We start from the raw sequence: 19,342 nt of genomic DNA on the forward strand, positions 1-19,342 counted from the left end.
TTTTAATTGATAACTAATTCACCCCCCCTCTCAGTTATCTGGAACATTCAACAACACTATGTTGTCAAAGTACTTTTGAAAATCATCTACCATGCGATTGTAGGGCATTACTTTCTCATCTTTGGTGAGGTAGTCATCATTGGCTTGTTTCACTATAAGCTAGGAGTCCCCATGAACATGGATATCCTTTAACTTTCACTAAACTATTGTGTGAAGACCAATGATGAGAGCTTCATACTCTACTATGTTATTGGTATAAGGGAACTTTAACTTATAAGACTTTGGTATGGTATCCTCTTGTGGTGTGATGAATAGGATGCCTAGTACTACTCCATGATTAGTAATTGATCTATCAAAATAAAACTTTCATTATGTAGATACATTTAATGTGAACACTAATCCAGTTGGGAAATCTAATAGTATTGTGTGTTCTTCTTAGATCAGAGCTTTTGCAAGTTGTTTTTCTATTACCTTCTCTTTGATGGGCTTTTTGTCCACATACTCTGTGTCAAATTTACTCAAGATCATCACCCATTTGGCTAGTATTCCTATGAGAGAAACTTTATTGAGGAGGTACTTGAGTGGGTTGATCCTTGCTATTAGTTTTGTTTTGTGACCTAGCAAATAGTGTTGGAGCTTTTGGGATGCAAAGCCTACTATTATGCATGCACACTCTATTGGAGTGTAGTTCAATTTATACCCTACCAATGTTTTGCTAATTTAGTTGATTGCTCTTTCTTTTCCTTATTCATCTTGTTGAGCTAGGAGGACTCCTAAGGATGAGGTGGTAGTTGATATATATAATAATAATGTCTTCAATTGAATATGATGCATCAAAACTAGTCGTGAGAGTAGATAATCTTTGAGGATTTGGAATGCCTGTTGACACTAATTTGACTCGTTAAAGAGGACTCCCTTGTGAAGTAAATGTTGGAATGGATGGCATTTATTTTCCAATTGAGTAATAAATCTTCTAATGGATTGTAATTTTCCTTGTAATCACCTCAACTGCCTGATGTTAAAGGGTAGAGGAATGTCTAGGATTTCTTTGATATTTTTTGGATCCACTTCTATTCTTTTATGTGAGACAATAAACCCTAGGATCTTCTTGATGTTATTCTGCACTAATCACTCAAAGGGTTTGGCTAGGATAAGAAGATGACCATCCCATGTAGTTGACTTTGCCAACAAATTGTCAATATAGTATTCCATTATAGTGTGTATCATATCATGGAACAAGGTTGTCATGGCTCTCTAATAAGTTTCTCTAGCATTTTCAGGCCAAAGGGCATGACATTCCAACAATATTTACCCCAAGGATAGGTGAAGGAAGTCTTATATTGATCCTCTGGTGTTATTCTAATCTAGTTATATATGGAGAATCCATCCATAAGAGAAATCATCTTATATCTAATAATAAGATCAGCAATCATATCAATGTTTAGTAGGGGAAAGTCATCTTTTGGACAAGCTTTATTCAAATCTTAGAAGTCGATGCAAATCCTAATGACCCCATTTGGCTTGGTTACTAGTACCAGATTGAATATCCACTTTTCATGGTCAATTGGTCTTATGAAAACCACATCTAATAACTTTTATAGTTCAAATTTAACCAACAAGGTGATTTGTGGGTTCATTTTTCTTAACTTCTACTTTATTGATTTATCTGTGGGAATAAGAGGTAAGTGATGAAGAGCTAACTCGGGATCCAATCATAGCATATTAGCATAAGACCATGCAAAGTTTATTTGTCTTTATTTTAAGAATTTGATGAAGCTCTCTTTTTCATTTGGTGTGACTCTACAAAGTGGACTATTTTTGTATTCTCAATGTCGCCCAAGTTAACCTTCTATGTATGTTCCACTAGTAAAGGGAATCTTTCTTGATCTATGGGAAGAGGGTCCAACCTTCCATCCTCTGATGCCTTAGAGAGGTTTTCACCATTGGATATGCCTTTTCTTTTTACTATTTTGTGGTCAAAAGCTACCATTTAGTTTTCATTTAAAGACCAAGTATTTTCATTGTTTTGGCTAGAAATAGGATTAGAGTCTCTGAAGTATGTTGTGTGGTCGAGATATATGTCAAAATTATCTTTTTTATCCCTAGACTATATTCCTTCTTGAATTCCTAGAAGCTTAGGAATGACTTCATCATTTTCAAATAAGTCCAAATTTGGTGGATTTTGTTGACCCCAATTGATAAGGTTCGAGTATACAAGATAAATTCTATCATGATGATTTGTATAGGTTGTGGGTACGATAGTTAAGGTACAAGAAGTGGTGTCAAACTAATGTCTCCAAGATTTGGGATAAATTTCCTTATCTTTGAAGGTTGTGTCATTGTCATTAAGGTCAAGACCTTGATAGGATTTGTCAACAATGTAAGTGTTGGAACTACTAAGTGAGTTGATAAGAGCTATTTATGTTCCATTTTATGTCACATTTTAGCCTTTCCCCTATGCCTTCAATGATATTCTAATATTTCATTTTCATATCATTCCATACCATTTTATGTTGCATATGATTAAATATATATAAATGGTATTAATATCATTTAAGGATAAAATTATGAAATTAATTGTTGATTGTCTTTACTAATAAGCATTGTTATTTTAAACCTTGTAAAATATATTTTATAGCATGTTGAAGGAAGGAGAATAATGCAGAATTCCTACAAAATTCATGTCACCTTCTTCACAGGAACCTTCTTATCACCTTCTTCACCAAAATACAACTTGTGCTCACTACTGTAGTTTTCTCTTCTGCGTGGCTAACTCTAATTTCCATGGTAACCAAAATTCACTTGTTGATTCTAATTGTGCGCCATTTTATTCAATGGAGTACTTCCTTCTATTTTTATTCATGGCATGTTCATCCTATTCACAACATATATTTACACATGCTTCTTGGGTTGGACACATGCTTTCTATTCACTATCGAGGTGGTCTTTTCGCTACACTTCACACCTTCATTCTTCAACCATGTGGATACATTTCATGTGCTTTTCACATGCCATCATCATCGCTTTCATTTATGCAACCCAATATTTCATATATGCTCAACCAAGTTGCCACCTCGTAGTGGCCACTTCAGCACCATTGTATCCTATGGTGATTGATATGTGGAACTAAATAAAGAGGGAATCTCATGATGAAAATGCATTGACAAAGATCACATGCATGAGGAAACCAAGAAATATTCTCATTTTCTATTTTCATTTGTTGTTATAATAAAACTATTTTTAATTATTGGGTCGTAGCAGAGGTTTTACATGAGCCATTCTATTATATAGTTTATTATTTGCAAATAGTCTATTTTGTACACATTTGTTATAAGATTGTGTATATATATATGTGATATAACATAGGCTACGAGAGATAGACATTAGAGTTAGAAGATTTTTGTTCGCAAAATATTGTATTGAGTTGTATTATTTATGATAAATAAAAGAACATTTTTTTACAATTAAAGTAGCATAGAAAGGAATTCATGCTCCATCGCCAGATGTATTGAGGAGGCATGGCCCACTTCTTGGGATATTTGGTGATTGTTGTTAGTTTACAATTGTGTTTATTTTCAATCTTGATTGAATGTTGTTTCTATATTATTTGCAAGTGTAATTTGTGGTTTATTTAAATTTTGTAATCATTATTGATGCAATGAAAACGAGGATTAGTAGAAAAATAATATGAGTTCATCTCAATAACATGCTCAACCACAAACATAATGAACTCAAACCCTTTCAAAACATATCAAGAAAGATTAGTAAACACGAAGCTAGCTAGGAAATGAACTAAACGAAATGAACTTCCCCATGATGCTCCCTATGCCATGGCTCTTCCTTGTCCTCCTCCTCTCCAATATCCTACTGCTATTTTATGTATGCCCTCAGTTTGAGCACTTAGCACAAAAAGGATATCAAATGGAGGATGGGAGATGGCTGATTGTGTCAAGTGTTGAATGAGGCTGCAAATGAAGTATTAGAGGCTAAATAGCAATTCCAACTAGTGGAAGAACTAAAGCATAATACAAAGGGCTTCCTACAAAACACTCAAATTCTAAGTAACAATGATAATGCATGGATAACTCCTATGTGTGTGTGTATCCTCAATAATGAAGGAATGAGCTCTATTTATAGAGGAAATGGGAAAATGAAGGGTTGAGATGGATTTATCTTAATAAGGGCTAGGATTGAATGATCCTCAATCCATGTGACACTTTCAAACCAATCCTATATTGACAAGTGTCAACATAAGAAGGCTTGAGAGGAGAGAGAAGAGGCATTAAATACTTGAGGGGACATGATGGTTACCCTAGGGGGTTTGGTTAAGGTTGAGTTAATGGATAATCCTTTTATCCAAAGAATAAAAAAATGTGCAAGAGTTAAAGGATAACCATGGTCAAAGCAATGAATGCTTGAAGAGACCTATGACTTAAATGGATGGTTAAGTTAGAGAGAAAATCTCTAACTAAGGGTTGAGTTTGAGCTAACCATTAATGGTTATAGAAGACTTTAGAGGTTAACTTGTTTAAGACATAAATCTTGTAATGGTTTATGAAGACTTTGGAGGATTTTGAGAAGTGACCCTTTTCTTAAGAAATGTGCAAATGTTTAAGGGGTAATTAGGCAAATAGGAAATGATTAGAAGAATCTAGAAGGGGTTTAGGCATGCAAGTGGATTTTGTAGAAGAATGCAAGTGGGAAGATTTTTAGGATTTAATTAAAATAAATTTGATTTATTTTAATTATTGGTTGTAACTTGCATTTAGATAGATATTTAAATAAATATTAATTTATTTAAATGTGAAGAGGGTATTTAATTAAATGGGAAAAGGGGATTTAATCAAATAAATATGATTTATTTAATTAAAAGTCGGAATATGGTTTAATGAATTAAATCAAACAATTTGAATAATTTATTTAATTAATAGGAGAAGAGGGTTAGGGTGAATTAATTAAATATTTAATTAATTTTTGATCGATGGTTAAATAAGCAAATAAATGCTAAGTATTCATTTAATTAAGTGAACAGATTTGGGTGTCTACAATTAAAAATTGTTGTTGTTTCCATCACTGGCATGTTCTTAGTAAAGTTACTTAATAGCATTTTAAATGAATGCATCTTGCTACGTACAACCCTTGTGCAGATTGCCATGACACCTATTGCAAGCTTACGACCCCTAGATTGACATTTATACCAAGTTGAACCTAGTTTATTCTTTACCTTAGTGTTGGCATATCATGAGTCCCATTCGTATTCATTAGAATCGGTCTCAATGTAACTCTCCTCATCTGAACCATTATCATTAGTAGCACCAACATCTTCATTCAAATGCAATTGAGTATTTGTGGAACCCATAATTGCTTGTCCATTCCCCAACCTTTGATTTGCAAAATTCTCAACTAGTTGTCCATACCATAGTCCTTGATTTCTAGGTTTCCTTTTAGGTAGGACTAGTTCTATCATGCCTTGTCCTTATGCACCTGTTCCACTGTGACCATCCTAACCATATATTTACAGCATAGTAAACCCTTTTCCATACTATTTTAAGGTAATTGAATAGGTGGTTTGTCTTCTTTGTCTCTATAAATCTAGTTGGATATATCCTCCTCAAGGAATCCTTCATTAAGCTTACCCATTGAGTGAAGACAATAGGGAGCTAATATTGGATGGTTACTTTCTCTTGGTGTTGCATTGGTTGTGACCTTGTAAGATTTTGGTGATGTTGGCAATTTTCCTATACATAAGGCTTTTGCATAGGTGTCCTCTTTGCATCCTTTGTCATTAATTTAGATCTTGACCTTGTGCATAGAAAGGGATATATTGGAGGATTACAATGAGTATGAGGGATCCAGATAGGCTGATGTGGAAGAAAAGGCTCCTTGATTGACATGGATTAATTTTTAGTGGTGCTTCTTAAGTTATTGCAATAATGGAAGGGGTTTGGATCACTTGCCATCATGATCTCTGTGCCTTTATAAGGGAACTTGACACACTGATGGTATGTTGAGGGAACAACCTACATGGCATGAATCCATAGTCGATCGAGGAGCATGTTATACCCAAGTACCAGGTCTAAAACTTGGAATGCAGTATCTTGAATTGTCGGATCAACTTTGATGTGGAGAGTGATAAGCCCCTTAGAGAGGCACTCCACGTCCTCATATGCCTTGATGTTTATGTGCTTTGATACATCAACACTATGCTCCAAAAATCCCAAAGATTAGACTAGTTTTAAGGTGCATATATATGAAGGCCAACTCCACATCTACTAGGACTCTTTTGATGTTGTACTTATGAATGTAGGCTTCAAGATGGAGGGGAATGTTATGAAAGGGCTTATGCATTGCTAGGTCTTGTTTGGTGAATGGGACCTGAGGTGTGGTGGAAAGGTGACTTGACATGATTTTAAATTCAACAATATTTATATCATTAGGCAATACAGACTCTCACAAGGCTTTATCTAAAATTGTCTTATGGTTGGGTGATATGCGTAGAAGCTTAAAGATGGATATCTGAGTGGGGTTTTTTTTGAGATGATCCAAGAGGTTGTACTAACTCATAATTTAGGAATTCGATGCTACCCTTTGCAGGGTTACCTTGGACCAACGCATGGTTACAACACAACCAAGACTTTTTCCTTTGACGATTATAGTGGCAACTCTATCATCAACCTTATTGATGTGACTAATTATATACTCATGGGATGCATTGGTATAATTGGCCTTATCATTTTGACTTCCTGAACATGAGGCTTTTCCCTTATTATGGTTTTGAAATGGATTTTTGAAAATAGTATGGTCAATGTTGGAGGTTTCTTTAGGATTTTTGACTTCTATCTCACCTTGGTCTATTAAGTCCTAAATAAGATATTTGAGCTTGATGTAGTTTGAGGTCTTATGATCTTTAATCCTATGATAGTTAGAGAAATATTTATCATTCCACCAAGCCAACTTGAAGGGATGTGTTTCATAAGGTTTGATTTCTAGTAGTGTGATAAAGTGAGACAAAATTAATTTTTTTAGAGCTGACTGAATTGGTTTTGCTAGAGGGGTGTAGGTCTGCTTGGGATTATTGGTCCTAGGACCATGCTATTGATTAGCTTGAGCAGTATTTTTTGATTGGTCATTATTACGTGGTTGATTAATTATTAGAAGGTGATATATTTGCATTGGTTGGACCTTGAAGGCAAATTATAGGTTAAGCCCTATTGACCACCTTGACATCAACCACTCCTTCACTTGTAACATTTTTATTTCTAGACTAGAAATTTGTTTTATCACTTGAAGTATTTGAGTTATATGTTTGGTTACTTTCTTTAAAGATTTTCATGAGACCCTAAGTGACAAGACCCCTTTCACATGTTAGCCCTTTCTCTATGACATGATGGAATGCATCTCGACACTGCATTTGCAATGAGAACTTCATTTGTGGATTCAAATTTTTGATAAACATCTCAACTTGTTCCTTTTCTAGGATATGACACAAAATTTTACTCATGAAGAATTGCTAACATTTAAAAAAGGTAGCAAAGGATTCCCCATTATTTTCTTTGGCGTAGCGCAAAGGTCCATGATCATTATTGTATTGGGTTCTCTACATTGTGTGAGAAGTGTGCTACAAACTTTTCAGCTATCTCACGCCATGCGTGTATACTAGGCGGTAAATGTGAGAACCATTACATAGCCTTCCCTTCTAAGCTTTAAGGAATGAGATACATAAGATAAGTGTCATTGTGAGAAACCTCTCTGCAAGTAGTGAAAAACTCTTGGATATGGTTCCATGGATTCCCCTTTCCCTTATATATGTCGAACTTAGGAGTTTTAATGTTTGGGGGAAAATATGACATACACAACATCTTGTAAAATGGGTAAGGACATAAGTCCTCCATGGTCTAACTCTTTATGGTACCCCCACTTGGTATTAACCATTTGCTGTTGCAATTTTTGCACTTATTGTGCAAGTATGTGGGTTTGTGTTAATGTGAGCTGGACATTAAATTTTTGGTTTGGGTCCACGAAAGGGTTGTTGTTTGTGTATATTGGTGGTTGACTAAAGGCATAAGAACTAGAAAACTGGTAATTGGCTGCAAAACTTGATGGAGTAAAGTAGGTGTATTGAGGATGGGTTTGTGTTGGGATTGGGTTTTATTTTAGCTTAGGATTTTACCATTGAAGGCTCTAGTTGGATACAACATTAGGAAGAATAGTGTTTTGCCTATGGAGAGTGGGTCCTAATGAAAGCAACATAGAGATTTGTGATTCTCATGTCATTGGTTGTGAATGGCGTTGTTTTCTTGAGAGCCCGAGGGTGACATGCATTGGCTTTGAGTTTGGACATTAATGTTGGAAGATGCAGTGGTTTGGGTGGTGACAGGGTTATTCGAATTGATAGGTGGAAGGTTGTATAGAGGATTGTTGAATTGGGTATTGAATAATGAAACTGATGTGTTAGGATTTTGGGTAGTAGTACCTAGTGGAAGACTAGTGGATGACTAATCTGATGATGATGCTTATGAAGATCCCATACCTAGTGACATTTGGGTGCTAGGCTGTACTATTATGGAGATATCAAAGCCAAGAGGTAGTTTGGCTCCATTCTATGCTAATAATATAAAGTATATATTCAAATCATGGTTTAAGAGAACATTTATGATTGCCAAAACCTAATGATCTTGTTGGGCTTGGTCCCGATCTTTCAGGGTTAACCCTACTTGAATCTTTGACACCAAAAAAGGGTCATTTGGGTCAAGGACAGTGGCAAGGTCCAACAATGTAGTCAACTTTTCAAGAGGATGACTTGCACGCATATGATCTAATATGCATGGTGTTGGTAAGATTGAAGTTTGGGTCAACAACAAGATCCATTCGAGTTTTCTTACTTTGTGATCATATGTTGGTCATGTATGAATCCTAGGACTATGGAAAGATTGATACTATATTTTTGGTAGTTTTGGAAAGATTTAGGATGACTATGCAACTAAGACAATGACTATGCAAACCTTTACTTTGGGTTAATGAGAGAGACAAGACAAATTTGTGAGGTCAAGATAATCTAATCACCAATGTGGTATAACAGTCAAGAATGAATTTTCCTAAGTCCTCAAAATTGGTCTAAAAAAATATGGTAAAAGATACTGAATGATTCCTAGAGTATGCAAAAGGCTCTAAATTATGTGGATGATGTCTATAAAAGATAATGACGTCACTATTGATTGGACATATCTTAATGATCACAGTAACAAAAGCGATTTGGATCCCAATTTTCAGATCTAGTATGACTCAAGAAATGTCTAGGCTATGTTAAGCGAATTCATAATAGGAATAAGAATATGTGAAATAGATTTCAATTGAATGCAATATAGATTTGAGCAAATGGGATAGTGATTGAAGCGTATGCATTATTGATTTTGCAAATGTGTGAAAGATTTATCGAATGCATGATTCTATTTTTTGCTAAGTTTTTTGCTTAGTTTTGGTCAATTTCAAAAACAATAAAAAAACAAAGACAATGGGTTGCTGAATTAGACTCTACAATTCTAAAATCCAAGAGTTTCATGTTAAGGGCCTAAATTATCTCAAAGATTGGATTGACTCTACTGGTATATACACATCAATTTTATCAAACACTCATAAGAAAGCACTTGTCCTACTCAAGGTTATGTACAAAGAATTCTACTTGATAGAGCCCTCATTGCAACAAATTACCTATCCACAACATATAGATAGAGGTCCAGTGGCATGGACCTGGTAGTATATGCTCAACTAACAGTGGAACACATTTCCTCTTACCCTAACTATCTAGAGACCTTATGAACTAGGGAAATTCTATTTTACCGTGGGAGGTACATGAGGGTATCTACAGATACAATTTACACTCCTTGAACTATCAAGCATAGGGTTGGTCTCTAATCACAATGATTCTTAGTCAATGTTCAAGGACACCCACATACATGTTGCAATGGTAAGACACTCGAGTCTCTAGTCAACTTAGCATGGCCCATATGTCCACATCCCAATTGACACCACATGTAATGATTATGGGATCTAGGCTACAACTTTCGCTCTCACCATTTTTTTATAGTGGCCTAAACGAAATACCACTTAAGGTCAAACCAAGGATTGATGAAATCCCCAATGAAGCCTCTCTTATAGGAGAATCTTACGATTTCTCTTTCACCTAGGCTCCACGAAGGCAAGGGGAGAGGATACTCTCGCAATATTTTGGGAAGATAATAGGAAGCATGCAACAACACCAATCAGTCAAGCAAGTGTAAATTCCCTTAAGAAAAGAAAGTGCTCTTTACGCTACTAAGCACAAACACATAGAAAAACAAAGAAAATGAACTTTAAGATCCTACAAGAAATACATTAGTAGTTTCAATTCTCCATTCTTCAACCCATGTTTTCTAGTATGCTAAAAAAAAGGATTATCAACACAAAATCCTATTCTAACAACATAAAATGACAAAAATCGAAGACAACAAACAAAATTAAAGTAGAAGGAAAATAACTAGATTCGAGAACTTACCTTCAAAACTTTACCAGTCAAATGCGTGACATATTGTATCACATGCAATACAAATCAGGGTGTATGCAGTAAACTGTTAAGCTTATGTGATAAGTTGCTTCTTGAATGTGCCACTCTGCTCAAAGTATGTGATGTTTGGCTCTACGTATGTGTTGTTGTGCAACATGTATGCAATACTATGGAAGGCATATGTGAAACACAATGTGCAAATGTGGAATAGATTTTTCAAATGAATAATTCTTGACCTGTAACTTGCACACAATCTGAAACTCATAATAATTAAATCACTGTTAGTTCACATTGAGTTCACCTGAATGCATACGACTAAAAATTGGGGAAAATCATAATTAATAGATTATTAAGAAACCGCATGCCTAAATCTATCACTTTAATCCAATTATAAAAGTATGTAAATTATGAAGTCGACAATCAAATGAATAAGTCAAATCCCATGTTGAATGCAAGCACGAGATTTCTATTGTTGTTCTCTTCCTTGATGCATATGGTGGTAGTGACTCTTAGAGTTGCATGGTACCTACAAAGTTATGGCACAATAATTCAAAGAATGTGGTTATTGATATTGAGAATCAACATTGAATTTAAATATTTTCAGAACTTGAATTAACAACCAAGATTGATTTGACAACAAAGTTGATCAATGGTTGAGAATTCATGAGACAAGTTGGTGAGAGATAATAACTCAATGCGACTAAATTTGATTGACACGATAACTGATTAGATTGAAGAATTAGGATAATTGATTGATTAGTCAAAGAAAAGACGATTTCTAAAAGAGTGGGCAGATCGACTAGTTAGAAAAAGTAATTTCTAACTCACTAGTGAGAACTGAGAGTCAGTGGCAATTACTCATTTTCACCATGTGATGTAGGAAATTGAGATGAAGTTGAATTTGGAGAAAATTTTGGTTTTCAAAAATGTGAAATTAAATTGAAATGAGAGGGAAATGAAATTAATTTGAAATGTGAAGGAAATGAAATTAAATAAATTTAGAAATTCATTTAACTTGAGAGGACATTATCAGCTAATTAAATAATAGGTGTAATTATTTAATCATGGGAGGATAATGAAAATTGATTAATTAGACAATAAAGATCATTTAATTAAAGTAAATAACCTGGATTAATTAAATAATAAAGTTATTTAATTAATATTAGAAGGCAAATGATTAAATTATGGATCATAGGGAAATTTGAATTATGAACTTGAAATGGAGCAATGATGTTAATTTAGAAGAATGAGGTAAATTAATTGAGTAATTAAAATTAATTAATTGATAAAGGGGAATAATTAGTAAAATTAATGTTCGCACGTGCGATACAATTTTAGGTGTCTACAGATAGAGTCACCCATTTTACTAGGGCAAGTTGTTTGGGCGATCCTTCAACTATACTTGGGCCACCCGAGTAACCCTAAGATCTCTTGATCAACCTTGCCACTAGAGGTGTAAAAACTCAATCGTAGAGGATGGTGAGGCGATACAAATTGAGTATGCAATTTGTGGGGATGGTGAACACTTTAAGAGGGATCTTGGAGATGAAAGAGATCTTACATCAAGGCATATAAGCTACGAGGAGATATTATTCACACCATGTGGGTTGTGTGTAACCATCAAGTCATCACTAGCTTGACATGTAGGGCCATGAATTTTAGACATTTATATTCATCTCTTTATTATAACATATAATTATTTGACACTATTTGATTGATTGCATTATATTAGCCAATTTTGTGTAGGGTGATTTATTTTCCTCTATGAAGGTATGCCATACTTTTTATGAGGGGATTAAGGAAGTGGTACCATACGTGGGCTTCATGATTTATAATTATGGAGCAAAAAGTATAAAATTATTAGGAAAAAAATACTATGAGCTAAATTAAAATTACATCAGTTTTTATCTCTCAAGTTTATAGCAATTTCTTAAGGTGTTGAGCTAGAATTTTTTTCCACTATTATAATGTATTTTTATTCATGTGGCCCCATTATAAGCCACCATATAGATTTTGGATGAAATTTAAGAGGAAAATTTCTTTTCTATATTTATGATGTTGGGCACATAAATGAACTAGAAACTTTTGGATTTAAATTTGGGCCCAAGTCAACCCTTTCCCATTAAGACATTCATTTGACTTAGTGTAAACTGTGTTAACTTGTGTGCTACAATGTTTTATTAAAGGAAATGCCCAATTCTCATTTCAAGGAGAGTACCTAGATTCCAAGATCTATCAAAGAGCTATTTATTCATAGAGAGAATTACATTAACAATTGGCATGGACATCTACTCTAGTGTATGGTTGCTTCTAATCTTTGATCTTTGTTCCAAATCCATTGAATTGTAAAGAAATGTTTACCAAATGAGAAGACCTTACCTAGAAACTCTTAAAGGCTTTTGTCAACACCATGTTTCCTTGTAGACATATTTTAAAAGAAGGCAAATAGGTTTCAAAAAGTAGTCCAATTCTTAATAATTTTTTAAAAACATACCAAATTTGCACGAGAGTTTCATTTTTTGGGGTGTGCAAATAAGTTACATGGGTACATAATCAACGTGCAACAAAGAACAATAAGTTCACTCATTTGCCTTAGAGAATACTAGCAACAAAACTGATCCTTGAATAAAATACACTCATTTATCTTAGAGAATACTAGCAACAAAATTGATCTCTTATTAACAATTTTTTTAATCTACATAACATCATTAAAAAACATCTTATACATTCTAAATTTTTTAATTTTTAATTAATATCATAAAGATACAATTTACTTTATTTTTAAACACCTCATTAAAATTTCTACCATTAACCCCTCTTACAAAATTCATAAGAACCTGAAAATAAAAAGCCGCGGCTATTCTGGTTCCAAAACGGACCTTTCGTATAGTGTGATAGCGATGTGTTAGTCAATCTCAATCGCAACCGTTTATTGCAAAATCGACGACCATTTATGGTATGATATATACGAATTAGGCAATAAGTTTTCAAGGGGTGCTCTACACATTAAGCTCTTTATTATGAGGTCTATTAAGAAATTTATTAGTAGTAGTTAATGGGCTTTTATTTTGGACGCGTCTATTCTGGCTTCAAAACGGCAGTACGCGTGATAGCCAAAAAAGACGCGTCCAAAATAAAAGCCCATTAACTACTACTAATAAATTTCTTAATAGACCTCATAATAAAGAACTTAATGTGTAGAGCACCCCTTGAAAACGTATTTCCTAATTCGTATGTATCATACCATAAATGGCCGCGTATTGTTTAGAAAATTGGATTGTGTCATTTTCAACTAGCTAGGTAGTAGAGACTAGAGAGCATCTATAATGGGGACATCTTTATATCAACGCTGCGTCGCCAAAGTTATGCGGATTCCCTTCTATCTTTCTCTCTCCAGTCTTACAGCACTGTGATTTCTTTGGCTTTGTCCCCAGTGGCATATACAATATTCCTCCTTTTGGGGTTGATGGTTGCGTAGCATTCCCGCCGTGAGGAGAAGTGGAAGCAGAAGCACGAGCATGGAGAGAGCGAGGCGAGCTATTCACGCTGGGGCTTGGTACACTGATAATGGTATTCAATTCTTATTCCATCTAATTCAACATTTGTTTCCTTGTCAAGGTAACTGGGCACAACTCCAATCATTTTTTGAGCTAAGAGGTCTGTTTATCAGTTTTTGCTTTGGCTTATTAGTATTAAGACAGCAAACTCACTGGGAGCTAACAACCAGCCAACATCCTTTATTTGTTTTTTTGGGGAATTAGACTTCGTGAGGTGTTTGAGATAAAACAATCATCACGAGTCTGTGTGTCATGAATAGTTCTGTCAAATTCACCTAAAGCTTGCATCTCGATTCATCTTTTACTTCGCACTTTCAGGAAATTGGACCTCAGTGATCTCTTTTTGAGTAAATATTTTCTGGCAGTCCATTATCAGGAACATTTTTGCCAAGTTTGTTCAGGGCAAACACCTAGCCAGCCTTATTCCTTTTTAGGTCTTTTGGAGAATTGAATCGTAATGGGCTCTTTTTTGAGCCAGCAACTTTAACCATTTGACGGTCAGGGGTAAGTCTCTATTTTCATTTTGTCCTGTCTTAATTGTTTTTATATTCTATCGGGTCCGGTTGACTTAGTTTTCCAATCTCTGAAAAATATCATTTAAATCCAAACAGTATTTGGGAGAATATGATAACTATTTTGTGTTATCTCTCCCCTGTCATTGTTGTACGTTCTGGAAATTGTACCTCAGTGATTTCTTTTTGAGCAAACATTCTCTAGCAGTCCACCATCAGGGATATTTCTGTCAGGTTTGTTCAGGGTAAACACCTAGCCAGTCTTGTTTCTTGTTAGGTCTTTCGAGGAATTTAATCGTGGTTGGCTCTTTTTTGAGTCAGCAACTTTAATCAGTCGACTGTCAGGGGTAGGTCTTTATTTTGATTTTGTTCCGTCCTAATTGTTTCTATATTCTATTGGGTCATGTTGACTAAGTTTCCCATTGCCTGAAAAATGTCTTTTAATTCCAGACAGTATTTGGGAGAATTTGATACTTCATCTGCTCAACTATTTTGTGTTATCTTTGCTCCGTCATTGTTATAGTCTATATTATTGTGAAGCTTTTTGACAAGGTTGCATCACAACTTTGATCTATTCTAATATTTACTAAATTAAATGTTGTATGCCGTGAATCTAGCAGCTCAAATTATGAGCTTCTTTTATAGATATAAATATATTGTTCTAGGCATCTAAATTGTATTCTCTTGACAAATTAAATGCTTGAAGTTTTTTACTAGTCTTTGGTTAGCTTAATTTATGAATAATGCAAATGTTTAAACTTAAAATGTTGATGATGCGTCATTGAGTATGGTCTGAAACGTTAATGTAAACAAATCATATACAAGTTTTTATAGAAGCTTTTACATTGATGGTAATGATTCTGTTTGAGGAAGAAAAATGTGCAGCCACATCCAATGAAACGCCAACCGATGCCTTGAACTTTCACTTTCTGCCTCCTCATGTGCCGTTACATCTGCTGCCAATCCTGCCTCTTCTTTTTCAATATCAACAATCTCATCCTCGGAGAAGATGGGCTTTATGTCCACATCACCAGTGATCCAGTTTGAATGTAAATCCATGTCAGTAGGATCAATGGCATCATTTGTGTCTCTTCCCTCCATCTTTTTGGTATGCAAGCAAGAATTGTAGCACAAAAACAAAGGTTATTTAGGCACTTTTCAGTCAACCTGTTGCACTTCCTTGTGTGAATAGCCTCAAATGTGCTCCAATTACACTCACACACAAAATTTCTATAAGGGTGAGACAAAATATGGATGGCAAACTTTTGAAGATTAGGTGTTTTTGCACCATAATCTTTCCATCACAAATCTGCACGGACAAAATCTATAATTTTATAAATTGAAACAAAGAAATTATATTAATGTTTATAGATGACCAAAAGCAAGTCAATGGGACTAGAGAATATATTAGTTGATAATAGAAAGCTCTAGGAAGAGAGAACCCTAGAAGCTAAAAAAAATAAAGCACCGTGACAGTAACAAACAGAAAAACAAGTAATAAAGAGCAAACAAAAGCTCTAAAACTTTTTCTAATGAAGATTGGAAGGATATCACATTAGATATCTCAATTTTTGTTTAAAGTGGAGGAATTTTCTAAGCCATCATTGGTCATTGTGAAAGATTTGGTAATACTCAATGTGGGGTATCCAAGGTCAAAGGGGCTAAGTTGGGAGATCCTAGGAGGAAGCAAGCTCTTCCCTCCCTTGACATTTAAGGTCGGCATAGCTCCCATAGTAGTAAAGTAACTCATAGTATGAGTTTGCTCTTGTGGTCTGAGGGGTGGCTAGATATTAGTAGATCCATGGTGCTAGCATAGGGTTGAGTCATGCTAATGGGAAGGAGCAGGGTTGCAATGCCGAAGGAGAGCAAGCTAGAGAATTTGCTTAATCTGGATACTAATTGTGCACTAAGAGATGCATTGCTTGATTGATCTATTATCTTTGATATGTGAAGTACCAGTATGTAAAGGGCTTTTTGTGTTGCATATTGCTTTGGTGTCCTAGAAAAAAGAGGCGATCAATATGGGACCTCTAGAGCCTATAGGGTTCTATGTTAAGAGTGACAATGTTGTGAACAAAAAGAGCTAGGCATTTTTGGTTTGAATATTTGAAGAAAGTAGATAGATTGTTGCTTGAGCGTCTATAGAGGCAGTGATATCTTCTTCAGATCTTGTAGTAAATGGGGCATTTGAAAATGAGGTGCACCTTGGTCTCCACCTCTCAGATGGAGCAAAGACTATAGGTTTATGAAATAAACCTAAGCCCTATATAATTCTGATACTTAATTCATTCAAAAAATAAAATGTTGCAGAGATTTCTTTCATTCATGGTTGATACTTACAAGGACATGAGATGGATATATCAAATAAATAATATGCTATACTAAATCAGAACTGAGAATGAATAATTAATTCACAGGTTGCAAAGCACACAAGAATATTTTGAGCACATATGCAATATTAATTATAAGACGATAACAACTGATCCTTAATTATATACTGACTGTCTGGTCCCCTTCCAGGGACCTGCAACAACTCTCTGAGTACTGCTGTAGTGGATTCAAGACTGCCAAAGGCCCGCCAACAAGTTCTGAGTGTTGAAATTTGATAGCTAGAATCGGATTATGTGGATTAAATTTTTAATGTTGCCTAAGTGGCAATTAAAAATTTAAATATATATTGTAATAATCATAATATTATCATGAGCAAATTACTTGTAAAGTATTGGGCTGGGCCCAATTGGAAAACAATGTAACCTGTAATCAAATTATTATCCCAAGTTTGGGTGCCAATATAGAAAAAGGAAATATGAATTTGAGTCGGCCAATTAGGCCATCCGACTTGAGCAAAGGATTGATTGAGTCCTGTATAACAAGACTCAATCTTGTCAACCAAAATACAATTCATCATCAGCGAATATTTGCTCTGCTATCCGTGGTCTTCTACTAGCGAATTTGTCATCCTAATTAATGCGAATCTGTTCTTGTGGCTGGGCAAATTAGTGTGGAATCTGAGCTGTGAATCTACCTTATATCTGAGCGAACTATTGATCATTCTGAGCTCCATTCTAGACCCGAATCTGATCACCATTGTGGAGCAGACCTGTGTAAATTATGGGCGGCTATGCTGGGCAATATTGAGTTGTATAACTCACTAATTTAGAGCAGCGATCATTCTCTTCTGTGGTGCCGAAACTCTACTTGTGGGATCAACAAATTAGGGCCTGCACATCAGTGATTTAGATTGGGCAAAGCTCTGCCCTAGATTGGTGACTTAATCAGATAAGTGATCTGATCTCCATTGTACTTGTAATTTGCTCATGATTAAAGGATTTTGATCTGGATCTTTTGATGCTGGGTTTTTCCTCTAAGAGGGAGGTTTTCCTAGGGTATTTTGGTGTTTTGTGTCTCTCGTGTGTTTACATTTGAGTTAAATTCTGAGTTTAACTAATTCTGATCACTAAAATTAACATGGTATCAAAGCTTGGTTCGTAAAATAGTTGTGATCAGATTTGTCAATTTTATTGCCTTTTAGTCTAACCTGTTAGAGTAATTATTAGTCTATTATACTCTACGCTTAAGCTAAACTTAGGCATTTAATAATATTGTAGGTATTTAATAATTATTCTAATTATTAAATACTCTTTATCCCTTTAGGGTTTTATTTAGGGTTGCACACCTTTAGGGTTGCTATCATCCTTTTATAAGGATTGTATTGTACTTGTTCATTCAATTGATTCCCTTTCTGAATGATAATTTTCTACTTCAGAGCATTTATGCTTTTTTGCCTTATGTGCCTCCATTCTTCTTTTGTGACAGGTATTTGCATGCAGGTGTTCTTGGGATCTCTGAAGTTGTATTTCCTCAACTTCTTCATGGTATCAGAGCCTACATCTGCTGCTGCTTGTTCCTGATTTTTCAGAAGATTTTTTGGAGGAGGGTTTCAAGTTTTTTCAGAGTTTTTTATTGGATCTGGGGTAGCTGTTTTGTTTCTGAGCATTTGGGGTTCAAACGGACCTCACCGGTGAGCTAAGAACGCCCCAAAACCCCCATTTCCATATAAAATTTGTCAAATTTTGACAAATTTGGGTTCTAAAATTTTTTTTTTGGTTTTGTCTTTTTTTGGCACGAATTTTGAGAAATTCGTCAAAAAAATCATTAAAAAAACAAAATTAGAGCAGTTTGGGCAAAAAAAGACCTCACTATTAGCTTTCGAAGGGCGTTTCCAGTCATTTTGATATATAATTCGACCTATTTCGGTGACAAGTGCATTTGGGCCATGATTTTTTCATTGGCACGCTTTACGAGAGACAAAAAACCGTATGGCTGTACCTGCAAATGCGTCAGAAAATTTTCGTCAATTTTTTTTATTTTTAAAAACTCTTTTTATGCCCTAAAAGAGGGGTTTTTTCTTTTGGCCATAACTTGGTCATATGGAGGCGCTTTTTCAAAAACTTTATATTGTCGGAAAGCTCTTTTCGAGCTCTCTTCAGATTTGGAGGTTTGAACTTTGGATTTTGCTTTTTTGCTGTCAATTTTGTCTCCTCTTATCATTGTAGCATTTCATTTATGCAAACGCAGTGAGATAAAGTGCTATCATGCATTGTTTACTTGGGATTTTGCACATCTTGTGCCTTATTGTACATGCACTACTTATAAAGTGCCATGGGGGGTTGATGTTTGCCTTTTGTTTGCCATCCACCTTTGTCCAGTGAGTGTTCCTTCCACGACATTTG

The 19,342-nt window shown here is 34.9% G+C and overlaps 1 protein-coding gene across 2 annotated transcripts in view; it reads left to right on the plus strand.

Annotated features, from left to right (window-relative positions):
• The first annotated feature begins 13,819 nt into the window (after positions 1 to 13,819).
• LOC131065748 (uncharacterized) overlaps positions 13,820 to 19,342 on the plus strand; it is a 119,623-nt gene continuing 114,100 nt past the window's right edge. For both annotated transcript variants that reach the window (XM_058000371.2, XM_058000372.2), the window contains exon 1: positions 13,820 to 14,110. In XM_058000371.2, coding sequence (XP_057856354.1) covers positions 14,059 to 14,110 — 52 coding nt within the window. In that variant the 5' untranslated portion in view covers positions 13,820 to 14,058. The remainder of the gene's footprint in view (positions 14,111 to 19,342) is intronic.

The sequence above is a fragment of the Cryptomeria japonica genome, chromosome 7, assembly GCF_030272615.1.
Source record: "Cryptomeria japonica chromosome 7, Sugi_1.0, whole genome shotgun sequence".
NCBI lineage: Eukaryota > Viridiplantae > Streptophyta > Pinopsida > Cupressales > Cupressaceae > Cryptomeria > Cryptomeria japonica.